This window comes from Protopterus annectens, chromosome 2.part1 (assembly GCF_019279795.1).
Source record: "Protopterus annectens isolate FY-2018-M chromosome 2.part1, PAN1.0, whole genome shotgun sequence".
Lineage (NCBI taxonomy): Eukaryota > Metazoa > Chordata > Ceratodontiformes > Protopteridae > Protopterus > Protopterus annectens.
In genome coordinates this window covers 1,949,066,849-1,949,086,674 of record NC_056729.1, presented here as the reverse complement: position 1 = coordinate 1,949,086,674, position 19,826 = coordinate 1,949,066,849, and the positions used below count along the sequence as shown (strand labels likewise).

General features: G+C 38.4%; 1 protein-coding gene across 4 annotated transcripts in view; it reads left to right on the top strand.

Moving 5' to 3' along the window:
• The window catches only part of PRIM2 (DNA primase subunit 2), a 2,362,887-nt gene that overhangs the window by 2,266,171 nt on the left and 76,890 nt on the right, over positions 1-19,826 (top strand). For all 4 annotated transcript variants that reach the window (XM_044063334.1, XM_044063337.1, XM_044063335.1 and 1 more), the window contains exon 13: positions 811-879. In XM_044063334.1, the coding sequence (XP_043919269.1) occupies positions 811-879 (69 nt within the window). The remainder of the gene's footprint in view (positions 1-810; positions 880-19,826) is intronic.

The window sequence follows — 19,826 nt, the reverse complement described above, 5'->3', positions numbered from 1 at the left end:
AATGAATACAGCTCTCCGGTAGTGTTTCTACTGTTCAGGATATCTCACCTTTCCAGCAATTTGCAGTGTTTGATAAGCTGAAGAGAATGGAAACATTTATTTATTTATTTTACAGTTGAGAAAGCAGAACAGCTTTTAAAATTCCATCTGGCATTGCATTTCACTGATAAGAATAGTAGTTTTATCAAGTACTGAAGAGATTATGAGGAGCTGGAAACAGTCAGGCGAAAATGTATTTGCAGAGATACAATGATGCTGTGAATACATGCTTAGCATATGACACTCATTTCTGTGCTGCATTGCATTTTTACAGAAAAGCTTTTAAAAAAAGACCCATTAGTAAAATCTTATCAATTCACTGTATATTTGAAGAAACATTTTAACTTTTGTAATCAAACACTGTGAATATGAACTTGTGATTAAGAGGCAGCAGAAGTTAAAAAGTTTAAGTGGTGGTTCTGGCTGTTTACATTATTTTGCAAGATTTTATAGCATACCAATATCCACTTCTGATGCCTTCTTCATGTACACAAAGCGACCTATCTCATATCCATGGCACCACATGTGCAGCAGAAGAGTTGAGACAGCCAACTCTTTCTTGTCTTTTCTCATTATATCAAGTTTAAAATCTCAGTGAATGAAGACAGCTGCATGCCTATCATACAAGTGTCCTCGCTTCACAGTGACTGCATTATTAAATTTGTGTTGTGTAACATTTGAAATCTCAGCTGATTTAGAAGTATGATGGTATTAACATTTTAAGTAACTGCACTTTTATCTTTTTCTTTCTCGACCCCTTCCCTTCTTTAGATCCTGGAGTTGGTTAAGGGGATGCATTACCAGCTGGCCTGTCAGAAGTACTTTGAGCTGACACACAATGTAAGGACATATTTAATTTTCATCACACATTAATCAGGGTGCCTTTGTCACTCCCTGGAACTCGTGCATGAAACTCCAGAGGCACTAGGAAGTAATCGCATCCATCATTAGCTGTCATAGCTTGTTAATTTTTATGAGTTTATTACAGTAAGGACTTAAGATGCATTTGCACTAAGCATTTTTTGTAATCATTCACTGCACCTAATGTCTTTTTTATTTTGTATGTTGATGTCAGCAATTTCTGAGAGGCACATTTATGCATATTTGTCTAATAAAAATGTATAGGTGCTCAGTCATTAATCAGCTGTAAAACTTTTGCTTGATTTGTAAAGCAGCAAAGCTGCCGAGTAATGTGCTTGGCTTTCTCAAGCAAAACATACATTTTAGCGGAGCTAGTCAAATGTCACTAAAGGTCTTTCAGACATGTTGCAAGAATGATGCCTTTGCAGTGCAAGAACATTTGTAGGTTACTAGATTTTGACATAGTACTTTGAAATGCTTTGTGACAGTACGTCATTCTTCATAAGTGTTTTTTTTTAAATGCATATTAACAAGTTATATTTTCCAGCTGCATTTAGGTAATATTTTCAGTCACAAATCATTTAAAGTTTTGTGCGTATTTGTAATTTAAAAATTTCTTCTGACATTTACAGTTTAATATGGCAATGTCTAACTATAATCATTTTTAATTAATGTAAGATACACCATAATACAGATATGGAGAAGTTTACATTTCCATGCATTAGGCAGGACCCAGGAGACATTCTGATGAAGTTCTTTGGGTGAGAATGAAAGTGCTTGTTTATATTAAGCACATTTTGACCTCCTGGATGATTATTTTTGCTTCCATAAGAATTTTTATTTAGTTTTGTGGTTTTGTACTTTGGTTGGATTTTTAGGTTGTTATTACATTTCAGTTTTAATATTAATGCTAAGCTATTGGGTTTCAGGTGACAGCCCAGAAGTTTACATTATTTAAGAAGACCAAAAGCACTATATATAGAGGGCATATCAGCTCAGTTGTAACAACATTTAGCCAGCCAGAAGAGCGGCAGCAGTATAGTTTGAAATACAAAAGTTGTGTCCAAAGTTTGCTTTGAAGTATCTAATTTGGTGTACTTCTTAATACCATACATAACATACCCCCAACAAGATGCAACGACACATCCATAATGGAGTACATTCAGCAATCATGCTTTCTGAAATCTTAATACAAGATTCATACCTTCTGCAGCATTTATATTGCATACTTTAGTGCCAACAGCAGGTCAACTTGGTCTGCAGTTTTAATTACTCCCATACTTCCGGCTGCCGCTTACAGCTCCAGTATACATTATATATGTCTAAGCATAAAGGAGATGATGCTTCCAGTTATTTCCTGGAATGTTGCTTATCAGGACAAGAGCCAAACCTTTCATCCATCTATCCATCCACCCACAACCCCTTTTTCCCCATTTTTTGCACATGAGGTCAGGCTGTCATTTTAACAATGACAATCATTTAGAGCCAAGGTGTACACCTCCGGGTGGCTAGGCATGCCGCAGTAGTTCTTCCACACTTGTACGCACACATACCCCTGTGGCCAGTGTAGACTGTCCAATCCACCTACTTGCATGTCATTGGAATGTAAGAGGAAACTGGAGCACCCAGAGGAAACCCATACAAATACAGGGAGGATATGCAGACTTAACACAGCAGGCACCCTAGCTAAGAATCAAATCCACAAGTTAGTTGTTTTTTTCACTACAGATGCCTTTTCTATTTGTGCCTGAAACAAGACACTGATAATTGAACGTGCTATGCCAGGCTGAGGTTCATGCACAGTGTGCTCAGTGTGTGAGACTAGTATTGCAGACAGTGCACAGAAAAAGACCAAATAGGATTTTTCAAATAGCCTGTATGCAGTAATGCTGGATGCAGCCTGTATTGTACCACACACAGTATGCATTGCCAAATAAATAAATACGAGTATATAACTTAACAGTACTAATGCTAATTAGTTAGTAATATAAAGTACCAAAGCTGTCCGATAATGTGGAGCAGCTACCTGTGGCAGGCATTTTGTCTCTTCCACCACAGTTTGCAAAAAACGATGTGACTACATAAAGTTATGGCATATGCCTTGTCATAGGCTATGTAGTAAAACACAAAAAAAGAAGGAAATATATTTGCATATCCCAACACAGCCATTGCAAGAATACAGTTACTCCTGTAGTTGTGGTGTTGAGCAAATGTGTGGGCTGTTCTCCCTAAATGGTAGCCCAGCAGGGCCTTGAAGCATAGATACACAGTGATGTTTCTACGAAACACAGTCCAAAATGCGATTCCGATTAGTATTCATGAATGGGTAAGAGATCCATACAAGCTCAAAAGTTTGAATTGTGTGGCCTGTTCCTCCGACTTAATGTCCAGCAGTGCAGCAGCTGTTGCTGTTTACATTCACAAACACAAGCAATGCAAAATAAGTGCACACACACACACACACACACACACACACACTGCTTACAGACCCTTACAGCTTGGCCCTCCTAAGGTTTTGTCCCTTCACAGGCAGATGGCATAAAGCCGTGTTGTGGGTTTCCAGTTACACATGCAGCACGATTTCTTCCTCACTGTCACTGACCTCCACCACAGGACTTCTTGTTCTTGCTGAGATTCTTTACCAGGTAGGAGTCTTTCTCCATCTCTGTGATACTTCAAATGTACAGAATCTTTACTGAAATTCCACTGTTTTATAGTTCTGCAAATCTAAGCACGCTTGTATGTAGTGGCACTGGTGGTTCATATCTCTCTAACAGGGGCTGTTTAGTGCAGTGGATATGAGAGTGAAGCAAGTTAGTCCCAGCTGTGAAATGCTGCTGGTGTGCAGTGCACTTCCAAAACATGCAACATAAACTTGCTAGCTATGTACATCACGGTGACTATAAATCACATGATCGGTATGCCCGTATGTACGGCATGTGTACATCTGTAGTTGCAAACTGCAGTGCTATATCTGTTCTTCGCACTGAGATGCAGCTCTATATTGTGCAGCTCATGACCTACAAATGTAACAGTGCACATGGGGCTGTCATTTTGTTCCGTAACCATCATGATTGAGAGGCCATGGCTACTGTAGGTACTATAGAATGCAAGACTTAAGTGTGGCATTCCAGGGAGACCAGGATTCTTACCTAAGAACTTTAGGGAGTGCCTGCTGGGTGAATATGATGCCTTACTGAGGAAGGTGGATTCTTAACATGAGATTTTTGGGATGGTGAGTGATGCCACTGGCATTACCCATTTTGGTGAGCAGTGCTACTATAAGTACAGCACCACTCTGATCTACATCATCCATTGGAGGCAACAGTCCAGGAATGGGAGCTTACAATGTACGGTAAACATTTTTATTTCAATACCATTGCCTTCTACTATCTTAACTGTTGTACATATAGACTTAAAAGTAACATTTTGTTTTCCATCAGTGTATGAATGGTAGGAGAATATAGCTGGGTTCTACAGAAGGGCCAGATGCATCTCTCCCAGCAGTAAGGTGTGTATACGATCTGTGCTAGTCCACAATACTATTGTAGCTTTATTTGTTGTATATGTGTATGTGATGTAATTCTATACAGAAATAACATATTAAGATTAGGTGAGACAGAAGTCTCAGGGCAATCTTTTTCTTGGAATCTGACATAGAAGGATCTGTCCCCTACTTCATCTTGCCTTGCTGTATTAAGTAAGTAGGAACAGTAATTTTCTAGGTCAGTCAGGAAAATATAGTGAGAATAGTTAAGTATTGTTTTTCTGTAGCACCTACATGTCAGCAAGACACACACACAAGCATTTTTCAGATCTGGTGCAGCTTCTGGAAGTCATAAAACATTAAAACAAAATTCTACTCCTTCCACAGAGAGTAACAAACCATGCTTTTTAAAGATATTGCATCTCTGGCTTCATTCAAAACTGTGAGATAACATCTTTATGGCCTAGGCACAGTAATTTAATTTCTTATTATTTTCAAAGTTAGCTGAAGCTGAGCTTAACCTCTTCTCTTCCAATATCCTGTGTTAACATATATATTTAATTCAGTTACAGTGCAGTCAGGAATCACCGTTGGTACATTTTTAACACAACCAACTTTGCAAACACATTTTCCAACACAAACATTTGCACAAATCAGTTTGTTATACAAATAACATAATTCACAAATTTCCAACTAGCTGTGCTGGCATATGTTACACATCCACTGCCCTACTTCTCCTACCATAGCTGGCACTGTGACAATGTATAATAATTTTTCCCCATTGTGTCATCTTTCTACAGGTCCAAATATAAAAGAGGAAGTGGTGAAGCTGTGGTCACTTTGGTCTGCTCCAGGAAATGTCAGTCACTATGTCTGCCTGTCAGCATGAGGACGATGGTTCCTCTGATAGATGTGACCTGAAGAGGGCAGTGGTGCCTTCAAAGCATGGTTGCTTCAAAGGTGGCAAAGGCTCTTGTACCGAAAGTGAACCAAACTATTGTGACCTGGTCTCCCAGCATCAGTTGGAGAAGCTGGTGGGTGCAATGGCAACTAGGTGGCCAACTTGCCAGTGTGGAGTGCCTTTTGATCCAGCTTGTAAAGTTGCAGACCTAGCCCTTTGAGTCAGCAAGGAAACAACCAGAACATAATATTGGCTACCCAGATGACTGATGCTTGGGGTTTTTTGCCCTCTGACCAGCTTGGCATCCGGCCACATCCATACCCTACCTTAACCCCACACTGGTATTTTCCCTCCCTTATTTGTCTTTCTCCGTTCCTTGTTTGTTGTCTGTGTGATGCGCGTGCAGCAATCAAGGAGCCTCAATTCTCGCCACTAACACTAGTGAGGGGCGTCTATATAGGGAAAGGATAATAAATACACACACAGTAAAGTACAATTTCCCGTAAGAGCACACAGAGATCACAGTCAGTCTGGGGCTGGTTTCTCCCTTGCTCTCCAGGTCCCCAATAAGACTCCCCACTGGCACAGTTGTAGGGTCCAGATCTCAGCCTAGTGGGCAAGCTAAAACCTCCAGCACCCTCTCTGTCCAACCAGTGCTTCGTGTCCCTATCCAAGTAGCTGACACACACACTTTAAGATAAGAGTTATATACAACTGCACAGACGCTCCTGGGGAAGGCTGGAACAGGTTTTCCAACTGTGCCCCTTTTACCCAGACTTTACGGTAGTACCACTTGCCACCACCCACTAATATCTATCAGCTACTAAAAGGCCCATATGAAAGGGTGTCCAGTTAAACTGTGCAATATTATTATCCAAATGGTAAGTGCAACTTAACAGTCAGGGCTTATTGGAGTGGCTTAGCCAGTATCACTATATACATGCAATGTACTCTAGAGGTTAAATTATCTATACACAAAACAGTCACAGTTGAAAGGTTTAAAAATATTTAATGATAAATAATAAAAACACAAGACAATACTTCTTACTCCACAGTGCTAGTCAAGAGTTTAGAGATCACAGAGAAATACTTAAAATAATACAGTAGAAAAGTTCTGACATAAATACAGAAAAAAAAAACAAATGTAATCTTCCTAGTTCCTAGCTATATCTAAGAGAAAACACAGTTCTAAAATAAACTTACATATGGAGCATAGGCAGAGTGCTGGTGATTTGGATGTTCTCAAGACAAATGCTAAATGCTCTCATTCTTTCTGTCCTTAAATTGATAGCACAGTGCCACTGATTCATTTCAGATTACATCATTTCTTTCTGGTTCCCAGGCTAACAGAAACTGAGGTTAATAGCCCTTTTGATTTTGCAGCTGGTCAGGAAGCCAGAGCAGTAAAAGAAATTATACATGTAAATTCTAGCCATTAACTCTGGCCTCAAAACAGTAGGCAGAATGCTTTCCTCTAGACATCCCATTTCTGAGTTTTAGATCAAAGAATTTCACAATGCTTGACTTATCAGCTTTCATACAGCAGAGTGCACTGTTACATTTTTTTCAGTTCAACATCCAATACTGTCTTTTCACATTTAAGAGAACAAGCCTGTGGATTACATTAATATTTACAAATGACAGAATTATCTACAAAATTTTATCTGGCTAGGCTGGCAGCCTTCACCTGTCTTCACAGTCTAGTCTCCCCATCAGCACTTGTCCATCCTCTGTATGTGTGAAGTATTTTCAGCACTTGTAAATATCTGCAAGAATTCATACCTTCCTTCCTGAAAAGGTTAGTCTTTATCCCTACACATTTTCTTCTTCTGGTAATGGTATAATCTGCAGTTTCCTATGCTCTGCACTGAAACAGTCAGATGTACAACTGTCTTAGTTTCATAAACTGGATTTACACATTCAGAGCTAATCTGCACACACCTGCTTTAATGATAATGGCTGAACACTATCCCTAACCCTGCAACAATTTAGACATTGACATCCATGCAAATAAGATTTGCAAGAGGGATAGTTTCCAAACTCCACTTAATCCCAGCCTGTGGAAGAAATTAACAGTACAGGTCAAGCCTTTAATTATAGTCTTGACAAATGGATGGGTAAACAGAACTTTACGCCAAGGATATCATGCACAGCCATGCTCAGTTTGGGAGATGAACACTATTAAGCCCTTATAAAGAGTGGAAAGAACTTTTAAGTGTGTCTACTTAAAGTTGTATATGGCTGGTCATCTTTTGATCCCTGTGACTGGTTGCCTGATATTGTTCCTATGTTCTTATATCATCTCTTCCTTGCTGTTCTTCACTTGATATTAATTTACTTAAAACTTTGTATTGCTTCACAAACGTCAGTTACCCTGCAAAATACTGCCATTGCATGATTATTTATCAGCAATATCATACTGTATCTTATTATCATTTTTTTATTGTGTATATGTATACTTATACGTTTTGCATTGTTTACTGCTGCTGTTATAAATGTACAATCAATCATTTGCTGTTTACAAGTGATTGCATGTTGCCTTAGCCTAAAGGCCTAGGTTATGTCTGAAAAGGGGCTTTGGACCACTTCGCTTACCAGGTTAGCAAGCCTAAATAAGTAATCAAACCCTTTTTGCCATTTTTCTACATGGAGTCGGGATGTTGAGTCAACTATCACCATTCAACTTGGTTAATTGCCACTCTCCTATTTTCTTTTAATGGTTATACTAGACTGTCTCAGGTCTTTTATCTTGTAATTCACCCATCTCTTTACTTGAAAGCTGTGTTCTCTCTTACATTCTTCCTGTAACTCCCAAATCATTTTCACCAGATTGTCCTACTTTCCTGCACATGTGCCCAAACCACTGTAATCTGTTCTGTTTGACCTTCTCTGTATTTGATCTTAGTTTGGCTTCTGCCCTAATGTCCTAAGTTCTTTGTCTGTTCCACAGTGTACATCCTACCACCTATCTCAGATACTTCAACTAATAAAAATAAATAAATAAAATGTCTTACAATAATTGCTAAGATAGCAAGGAATAAGTAATATGTCTCATGAAGGTCATTTTTTCTTTACATACTATGGATGCAGGGAGCATTTTTATTTCATACTTGTTGCTCATTGAAAAGAGATGGACATTCTGCTTTTTTTTTTAATTCCGGTCAAAGGGGAATAAAAAGAGAGACACCAATCTCAGCAGGATGAGTGAAAAGCTATGCCAGCGAGAGAGAACATTTTGAGATGGGGTGGGATTTAGGGGGAGAAAGCATGCCTTGTATAACATGGAGTAGACAAAAGTAATGATTAGGGGAACAGGAGAGAGGTAAGCAAAAGAAGAGGTGGCATTGTGTGAGAACACTGTGGAACAATAGCAGAAGCTTAGTTAACAAGTTAGAAATTTAGGGACTGGAGAGATTCATTTTTATAAACCATACAACTTTTTAAACCCATAATTAAACCCATTACTCAAAATTTAAGGTGGTGTTAAATTTGCTAAAGCATTATTGAACTGGATCAGTGCTAATAAAAGAGCCAGCTGTCCATTGAAATCAGTGGTATCCCACTAGCCACTCTTCTTTCATTATCAGTACTACCGTTAGCATATGGTATCCTAGCTGACTGACATTTAACCCTGTCTGATACCCTAGGGCCCAATGTTATTAATTTGTTTATGGCGTTTTTTTCTGTTACTGTATAACTGCCATGGTGAAATAGAGACTGATGTAGCATATAGCCTGTCACTTGTCTATTGATATAACCACAAGGGCGGCACACAACAATGTGCTGAACTGGTAGATGTTGGTGTCACACTCACCAAGCCTGTTGATGTAGCAAACCTGTTAGTGGACAAATTCAGTTCCATATTCCCCCCTCACTCACAATCATCCACCAAGAAATACCCTCAAACATAACCCTTCCAACTATAACTAGGGAACATGTACTGGCTGTGCTTTCTAAAGCCAAGAACACAGCCTCAGTGGGTCCCTGACAACATCCCAGGATACTTTCTGAACAGTATAAAGTATGATTTATCAGGACTCCTGGATTCATTGTTTAACTATAATTTTAAAACATATTTTCTGCAACAAGAATGAAAGACCTTCAACTGTTCCTGGAAACTACAGACCTATTAGTTTGTCTAGTCTAATTTGCAAAGCCATGGAAATAATTATCATGGAATTTATCAACAAGGGCATAGAAGACCTCCAGATACTGGATCCATTCCACCTTGATTTTGTTAGAGGAAGGTCATGCTTACTAAATCTTTTTGACTTCTTTGAAAAGGTCACTGAGATAGCGGATGAAGGGAAAATGGTGCATACCACCTACCTAAATCTGGCTACAACATTTGATACAATACCTCACACAGCCATTGTCAATAAACTTACGGAGCTAAGAATAAACCCCTTTATAACATGCTGGATAGCTAGCTAGCTCACTGGTAAGACACAGGAGATTAGAATCAGTGAGGCCGCCTCCTCAAAGAGGCCAGCAATAGCCATGGGTTAAAACTCAGTACAAAGAAATGCATCATATTACCTTTTGGGAAGTTGACCACCACAGGTAACTTTGTCATCAATAAAACACCCCTAAAAGCTGATTCAGTAGCCAGGGATGTAAGAACACATGTAGATAGTAAGCTAACCTTCGATCAACATGTCCAAGATAGTAAGAAAATCCTATGTTGCTCAACTTATAAGCAAGGGCATAGCATCTGTGTCCAGAGAGGTCATCATACCGCTTGTACTCTGCTGTTATCAGACCCATCATAGAGTATAATTCCTCCCTTTACTATGTACCAGACCATAGAAATGCAGCAAGTGGAACATCCACAAAGGTGTTCCTTACTAAAAGAATACAAAATATCCTACTCTAATCGCCTCTAAGCCCTGTCTCTTTATTTGGTATCATACAGACGTCTGAGAGGAGATCTTTGCATGGTGTACAAAGCATCTGTGTTCCCTGTTGTGATGAACCTTTTTGCACATTTGCAAAACAAAAGGGACCAGCACACACGACAGCAGATGTAAGATATAAATTGAATTTCATTTGGAGGTAGCTAAAAAGCTGCCTACCATAAAAAGTAACAGACCAGTTTCGGCTGATAAAGCCTTTGTCAATGTTATATATTCTTTTTCCAAAAAGTTGATATACAAAACACCATCACATCCTGGTACTCTTTATATTCACTTGATTTAAAGTGGTATACTCCTGACATAAATAAACTTGCTAATTTGAACACAGTCAAAGCTTGGAACATGTAAAAACTCACATATAGTAAACTTGTTAAATTTAATCAGACATGAAAATCTGAGTTCCTTGAAATAATTTACATTAATCATTGGTTGCAAAAATGCAAATACATTATATTATACAAAGCCATAAAGTAGCTTGTATTTTAGCCAAGGCTCAGTTAAAAGTCTGAATGTATAAGATATAATATATACTATATAGTTTGAGCCCGAATGACTGACCATATGTAACTTGAGATCTGTCTTAATATCACAGGGGTACAAATATCTATAGCTAACACATGAATATGTACAATATTTATAGAATTATTGCCTAGAAGTACCATCATGTACTTCATATTCATTCAGTCCTGGTTTGAGAAAAGCACCAAAATTTGTGATCCACTTACTTTCCATGTTGTTTAGTCTGGTATGCCATCCCATCTTAAAATTCCTGTGAAGTTGGATTTTGTCTATAATGACAAACCTGACGAGGCACCTGTGTGATTTTTGCTGTGTTTGTATAAAGCATTTGTTATTCGTCTATTTCTTATGGAACGTAAATGTTCACTACTTCTTATTCTAATGGGTCACCAACATAAAAGGCAGAACAGGTACAGTAGGCCAAATAAATAACCCAATCAGAGCTGCAATTTGCAAAAATATTGATGTTGTAGACCTTAGAAGTATTTTTGCTAGTAAATTCTTTAGTTTTGCAAATGTGCTGACATGCACTACAATGTCCACATGGATAGCAGCCCACTAGAGGGTCCCCAAAAAGTGTTGTTTGTATTGTAGAAACTGGTGTGAATCTTTTATAATGTGTTAAATGAGAATGGATGGTATGCCCTCTTCGCTAAGAAAAAGCACATGTATCTGGGAGGATATCATTGAGAAATGGGTTTGATTTTAATATGTCCCAATGTTTGCTGACTATCTGTCTAAACCTAGATGTATTGTTTCCATAAGTGGTGACTAATCTGATGGGTTGTTGACATCGGGTTACATCATCCTCTTGTGATCTATTATATTTTAATAGATCCGATCTTCTGCTGGTTTGGATTTGGGTAACCGTATTCGTTAGATGTTCAGGATTATATCCTCTATCCATAAATCTTGCTGTTAAATCCTGTGTTTGTACAGAATATTCTACATTTGTGGAGCATATTCTTTTGAGTCATAAAATTGAGACTTTGGGATGTTGCTGATGATGTGGCGGGGTGAGAACTGGTGGCATGAAGTAAGGTGTTGTATTGTGGGAATTTTCTGTGTATGGATGTGGCTAAAGTATGGTTAGGTAATCTTTTAATGGCAACATCCAAAAAAACTATTTCATGATATCCGGTGTTGGCTGTAAAATGTATGTCAAAAGGATTGTTATTTAGGTATGCAACAAATTTAGATAATTCATCCATACCTGCCCACCACACCAACCAGCAATCATCCAGATATCTCCGCCAAATATCCAAATTGCCCATGTGAATATTATGTTGGACATCATATATGAAGGCCTGTTCAAAATATCCCATAAACAAATCTGCGTAAATCGGGGCAAAGGATGCACCCATGGCTGTCCCTTTGATTTTGCCAATATGGGTTGCCTTCAAAATAAAAGATGTTTTTTTGTAGTACATATTCTGTAAGTTTAATCAAGAAATTATTAAATCCAATTGAATACGTGCTAGACAACTTAAGGTGACTGAACCAATGCCACAATACCTATATCTAATACCAAAAATACATAAAGATCTATTCAACCCACCAGGCAGACCTATAGTATCAGGTCGAGGATCACTTACAGAACACTTATCTGCCTTTCTCACAGAACATCTGAAACCACTATTGAGCATGGTTAGATCACGTATTCAAGATACCACAGAGTTTTTGAATATTATTGAAGACTCTCAGTTGGAAGAGGATTGGCTGTTATGCATATTGGACGTATCCTCTTTATATACTAGTATTCCTCACAAGGCTGGGATTATGGCGGTGACTCATTGGTTAAATCAATCCAATTTATATTCTACTGGATTTAATAATTTCTTGATTAAACTTACAGAATATGTACTACAAAAATCCATCTTTTATTTTGAAGGCAACCCATATTGGCAAATCAAATGGACAGCCATGGGTGCATCCTTTGCCCCGATTTACGCAGATTTGTTTATGGGATATTTTGAACAGGCCTTCATATATGATGTCCAACATAATATTCACATGGGCAATTTGGATATTTGGCGGAGATATCTGGATGATTGCTGGTTGGTGTGGCGGGCAGGTATGGATGAATTATCTAAATTTGTTGCATACCTAAATAACAATCCTTTTGACATACATTTTACAGCCAACACCGGATATCATGAAATAGTTTTTTTGGATGTTGCCATTAAAAGATTACCTAACCATACTTTAGCCACATCCATACACAGAAAATTCCCACAATACAACACCTTACTTCATGCCACCAGTTCTCACCCCCGCCACATCATCAGCAACATCCCAAAGTCTCAATTTTTGCGACTCAAAAGAATATGCTCCACAAATGTAGAATATTCTGTACAAACACAGGATTTAACAGCAAGATTTATGGATAGAGGATATAATCCTGAACATCTAACGAATACGGTTACCCAAATCCAAACCAGCAGAAGATCGGATCTATTAAAATATAATAGATCACAAGAGGATGATGTAACCCGATGTCAACAACCCATCAGATTAGTCACCACTTATGGAAACAATACATCTAGGTTTAGACAGATAGTCAGCAAACATTGGGACATATTAAAATCAAACCCATTTCTCAATGATATCCTCCCAGATACATGTGCTTTTTCTTACCGAAGAGGGCGTACCATCCATTCTCATTTAACACATTATAGAAGATTCACACCAGTTTCTACAATACAAACAACACTTTTTGGGGACCCTCTAGTGGGCTGCTATCAATGTGGACATTGTAGTGCATGTCAGCACATTTGCAAAACTAAAGAATTTACTAGCAAAAATACTTCTAAGGTCTACAACATCAATATTTTTACAAATTGCAGCTCTGATTGGGTTATTTATTTGGCCTACTGTACCTGTTCTGCCTTTTATGTTGGTCAGACCTCTAGACCCATTAGAATAAGAAGTAGTGAACATTTAAGTTCCATAAGAAATAGACGAATAACAAATGCTTTATACAAACACAGCAAAAATCACACAGGTGCCTCGTTCAGGTTTGTCATTATAGACAAAATCCAACTTCACAGGAATTTTAAGATGGGATGGCATACCAGACTAAACAACATGGAAAGTAAGTGGATCACAAATCTTGGTGCTTTTTTCAAACCAGGATTGAATGAATATGAAGTACATGATGGTACTTCTAGGCAATAATTCTATAAATATTGTACATATTCATGTGTTAGCTATAGATATTTGTACCCCTGTGATATTAAGACAGATCTCAAGTTACATATGGTCAGTCATTCGGGCTCAAACTATATAGTATATATTATATCTTATACATTCAGACTTTTAACTGAGCCTTGGCTAAAATACAAGCTACTTTATGGCTTTGTATAATATAATGTATTTGCATTTTTGCAACCAATGATTAATGTAAATTATTTCAAGGAACTCAGATTTTCATGTCTGATTAAATTTAACAAGTTTTACTATATGTGAGTTTTTACATGTTCCAAGCTTTGACTGTTCAAATTAGCAAGTTTATTTATGTCAGGAGTATACCACTTTAAATCAAGTGAATATAAAGAGTACCAGGATGTGATGGTGTTTTGTAAATCAACTTTTTGGAAAAAGAATATATAACATTGACAAAGGCTTTATCAGCCGAAACCGGTCTGTTACTTTTTATGGTAGGCAGCTTTTTAGCTACCTCCAAATAAAATTCAATTTATATCTTATATCTGCTGTTGTGTGTGCTGGTCCCTTTTGGTTTTGCATTTTTGGTTTGGACCGTGCACCACAGTCCACCGTGCGTGCCTTGCTTCTTTTGAGTTGCTACATTTGCAAAACAAACATCATCAAAACTACTAGATTAAAAGACGTAAATTTTGCTTGTGACGTAAATAGGACATGTTGGAGAGAGAGAGAGGTTTCTCAGAGAATTCCCATTCTCTGGAGCAGGCTTCCCCATCCATCTAAAGCAGAGTTCCTCCCAATCCCTATTTAACCACAACTTGGAGCAGTGGATGGGTAATTGGAAATTCATCCCTGGTCTGGTGCCTATATCTCTGATGGATAGAGGCAGTCAGTAAATTACCCCATATATAAATCAAATTTGAGTCACATTTGTGTTGCACGGCTAAGCTTAAAAGGGCCCTAGTGGTTGTTAGCCTGGTACACACATGCACTGTTGTTTACATCATCAGCAGTTCTTTTCTTAAGAAATATTGTGCTTTTTTCCAGTATAGTTAATTAATATATTAAACGTTTCTTATCACTGACTTGCATCTGTTTGTTAGAAGACATCAGATCTCCTCAGATGCAGTTTTTAGCTGCATTGCCATTCTGCCATGTTCTATTAAACTAGGTTGAGGTGTAATTTCCTCATAGCTGTCTAAAAATTCTGCACTGAATCTTATTAATCCCCTTTGCCTTATGCATCTTTGATTTTAGTTCTTTCAAAAGTATTTAACAGTGTAAAAGGATTAACACCCCTCTCCCAATTACCCAATGTTGCTGTGTGTAATACTGTATTTCTTAGTGTTGTTGCCTCACAGCAAGAGGTCCTCCCGTTCGATTCTCGGCAGGAGTGCGGGGAGTGCTTTCTGTGTGGAGTCTGCATTTACTCCCCGCGGTTGGGTGGGCGTTCTAAAGACATGCGTAAATGGGCATGCCTTCGTTGAAGGTCGGACGTCGAGCTGGCACCTCGGCATTCGTGAAAATCTACTGCCAATCATTAGTGGAACGGAGTTCCGCTGTGGCGACCCCTAACCAGGAAAAGCCGAAAGACAAACAACTTTTTGCAAATACTGGTTTAAAGTGTTTGTTGTTTTTTTTTTTTTTATAATGCTGCCTCCATTTACCCACCCACAGCTTTACTCTCCTCTCTGATTTTCATCTTAGCAAACTTAGCTCTAATGCTGTACTGTTATTTTGACTCCTCCTACTACCATCTGCTGTCTTTACTAAATGAAGCAGAGCTTTCCTGTTTAGATTAGTGAATGTTCATGCCCAGACATACCGTGACTTCATTTTATGAGCTTGGAAATGTAATTCATTGATGATATAATATATGATAGAAGAGGTGTATCATTTTGGCATCTGATCTGTTTCATATATCAATGACTTGAAAAGTGTTAGTTAATACTGTTTAATAAATATCCCATTTTAGCCTGTTAGTACTTTAGAATTCAGAGATCCATTTATGAATTATATGAGTATTGATCTGCATTTATTTAAAGTCTCTTTCTGAAAGACGTATCTGCAGATGTCAGTATGTCAGACTTCCTTGTATAGTGTTATGCACGAAGTATTCAAACTTGTTACCAAACAAAATGACCTCCATTGTCAGAAGTCAGTAGCAAGACAGTTGGAAAATGAACCACAGGGTGCTGCTGCAGTCTTGACTGTTTGATAATATGCTGGCTGCTTTTGTAATACAAATCCACTCATTATCAGCTGTCACTGTCATCCTCTAATTAAAGCCTCAAAAATTCCATCAGTGCATCTGGATTGCTGTGAACTCCTCACAGATGCATTTGTTAAAGCAGAAATGTGAGCCTTGTGTTTGTGTGAAGGTCATTGCAGGCATTTATTTGTGCTGCCATTATACCTTGCATGTCATAGCTTTTCAGTATCATATTGAGTGTTCAGAGGTGTTCAATTAGCCATCAAAGTAAACAACCATTTCTGTTTGTTTCATGCGGAATTGCCATTTAGGAAATGCATTAGACACTATACCCAGGGTATTAATGCCTTCAATGCCATTAATAAATCAGAAATAGAGATGTAATTGAGTTCCGTTGCTATGCATCTAACCTCGCAAGACATTAGCAACAACGGATGATATTACTTTTACTGAGGTGATAGAAGACTGATAAACTTGGTATATTTTTGTGGTTGAAACTTTCACAGCGTGCAGTGGGCAAATTATTCACTGAGACTTCACTTGGAAAATGTTTGTCTGCTATTCTTTAGTCATTTCATATTAGACAGCTGAGTTTCCAGTTGTCATTCATCAGGTTTTCCAGCAATTCAGTTTGTTTTTTGAATTGTATTTCATGGTGGCAGATAACATTCCTGTCACATTCCCATCAGCTGCTCTGAAGGTCATAATTTTCATACTGTAAACGCACGTGTTGATAGTATCTATCATTCATATACATTTTAAGCTGCCAGAATGAAGGACACAGGAAGGTAGTTAATATTCCTTTCCTTAATATTTTTTGATGAACAACTGTATTTTGACCATGTCAAGTAATTATCTGTGTCCCATGACAATGGAAAATTTAGTTGCCATAGGACTATTTAAACACCATTCTAAAAACAATAAAATTAACTAACACATTTAGAAAAATTAATGACTGCGGTGGTGGTGCTGCGGTAGCGTTGTTGCCTCACAGTTAGACGTTGCACATTCGATTCTCAGAGCGTCTTCTGTGTGTCGACATGTGTGAATGGGCGTTCCTTCGCTGAAGGTTGTGCGTTGGGCCCGGCAAGCCAGCACGTAAAAACTCTACTGCCAGTCATTAGCGGACCAGAGTTCAGCTGTGGTGGCCGAAAGACAGTTTATTTAGAAAAATGAATGTCCCCTTGCACAAGAGTTGCGGCTCGTCACTGGTGACACGAGTCTGAATAGTGGCCTACTTTATTACCTGATGTGTAGTAATAGGAACAATTGAGCAACCAAGACTAGCTTTCCTTCCTGGAGAGGAGTGCGGACACAAAGTCTGTTGTCTTTTGGTTCTTCATAGTGTGATTTCCAAAATTAAATCGGGCGCACAACAGTTGCCCTAGGTCAGGGACATGAGAGTGGTATGAGTGCATAGATCCCTAGAGCTGAAATCCTGCATGCACTGCATGCGTGGGGAGTTAGGGCAGGATAAGGGAAAAAATCTGAATTGTGTACAAAATTATAGTCACAGTTGTTTTTTTAAGTGTTCCCTCACTGACCTGTAACTTGGATGATGAAAGGCTGATTTCATCTGAAAGATGGGCTCACACACAGGGTACTTGTAGAATGCCAGTTGAATCCCAATAATACAAGCTTCTTAAAGAACACTGTTGTCCTTCCCTTGTCTCCAGCCTCTTCAGATGACCCCCCCCCCCAGTTACAATCTTAGAAGCATTAGCCACTCTAGTCCACTTCTTCATTGCCTCAGAACCAAACTTCATTGCACTAACCATGCCTTTTCTATCCTAGACCCCAAACTCTGGGAATCTCTCCCCATTAATCTTAAAGACTGCACATCATGCCAGTCATTTTATGCTTAGCTTAAAGATTACCTGAAGTCCAAGTCAGTTTACAAATGTTTTTCCTCTGAATACGTCACCTAATCCCCTAGTTTCCCCCTTCACCAGTCAGGCATATTAGTCGTTCTCACATTATTTCCCTACATGTGACATCTCTTCCCCACTGTATATACTTCAATTCTGTGTCCCCCTTCTTTACTTTTGCTATCTCTTACACTTGTAAGCTATCCCTAAACTATTTAACTCTCTTCTTCTTCCCTCCTTACTCTAGCCATCCTTTCCTATTGTCCCCTGTACTGTGCAGTGTGTTGTTACTGTTACTGATTCATTGCTATAGTCCTACAACATTTTCTTTGTATTCATAATACTTCTTGCTAACTTGCTTGTCTACTGAGGTCGAAGTAGGTCCATTTGGATCAGGGCTCTACTCTGGTTACAAAACTGAATAAATAAATAAGTGGAAGTCCATTGAGGAGAACTAATGGGTCTGTTTTCAGCATCAGCTAGGTCCAGAGGTCAGTTGAGTTTCAAAAACAAAATATTTTAAAAAATTGCAAACAAATGAGGGTTTCAAGGCCCATGCATTCTGTGCCACTGCACATAAGAGGCTAGTGCCATACTAACTACTAACATCTTTGTATTTCCTGCTGAGATTTGCTACCTGAGCCATGTATTTGCATCTTTTGTTTTTTTTTAACTAAATTTGCTTCACCAACCTCCAGTGGACCTCTCATTGCCATACCCATTACCCTTTCATTGATGACCACCTTTCTTGCTTTATTTTTTATTCTGTAGGCCTCTTGTTTTTGTATCCCTGTCCTCTAAAAGATGTTACTTAACTAACAACATACATATGCCCTTAAGATAGTAGAAGAGTGAACATCATACCTCCATACCATTAGACTTCCACCTTCTTATGCATTAAAAATGAAGTTCTTCATTCTGTACTTATAAGACTGCAAGTACATCCTTTGCATGTCATAGTTACCCTCTAGTTAGATGCTTCCACTATGTATAATCCAGAAGGCATTGGCTGTAGAAAACCATACCCAGGATATGACCTCACACTTGACTTACGCACTACTGATTCCAACTTCTCCAACATTGTGTTTTTACTGCCTACTGATTCCACCTTCTCCAATATCCTGTAGTTTTTTTTTTTACTTGATGCATGACCATCTAATTCTGTATATTAAATCTAAGTTGTCACATTTTAGAAATCTTTAATAATTTATGTATTCAATCTTCTAGGGTCTCCTTTTTTTCTCCACCTTAGAGTGCTGCCTAGTTGCCAGTTTTTGTACAAGCAACCCCCCCCCCATAAAAAACACCAGTATGTCTGCTTGTGTATTAATGCTGATATTAAGAAAAACAACCTAAGAATGTTCTTTGTTGTATACAGCCCCTCATCTTGCTTTGTTTTTTTTTTCCTGATGTAATCATTTTACTACTGTCCTTTTGCCCAATGCCAGGTGATTTATTCTACAGTGTTTGATGCAGCATGCCATTGAATGTGTTCCTGTAATACAGGTTACTGTTCTTTAGAGGTTATATTAAGAGGTGAATGTTAGCTAGGGTATGATTTAACCACTGTCTCGGTTCATCGGAGACACAGGTGCCAGACCACGGGGTGAATGTCCAGTTTCCCATCCACTGGTCCAGGTTATGCTTGAATAGGTTTAGAGACTAGCTTTGCTTCACATGGGTGGGAAGACTTTTCCAGGAATGGGAATTTTCTGAGACACATACTTGTCCCACCAGCATGTCCTGTATATATCGTAAGTAAATTTAAAGTCTTGTATCCAGTAGTTTTGACGCTGTTCTATTTGCAGATGTGCAAAAGGTGCATCAAAGCTGGTTCATGGATGCCTTATATGCAAGG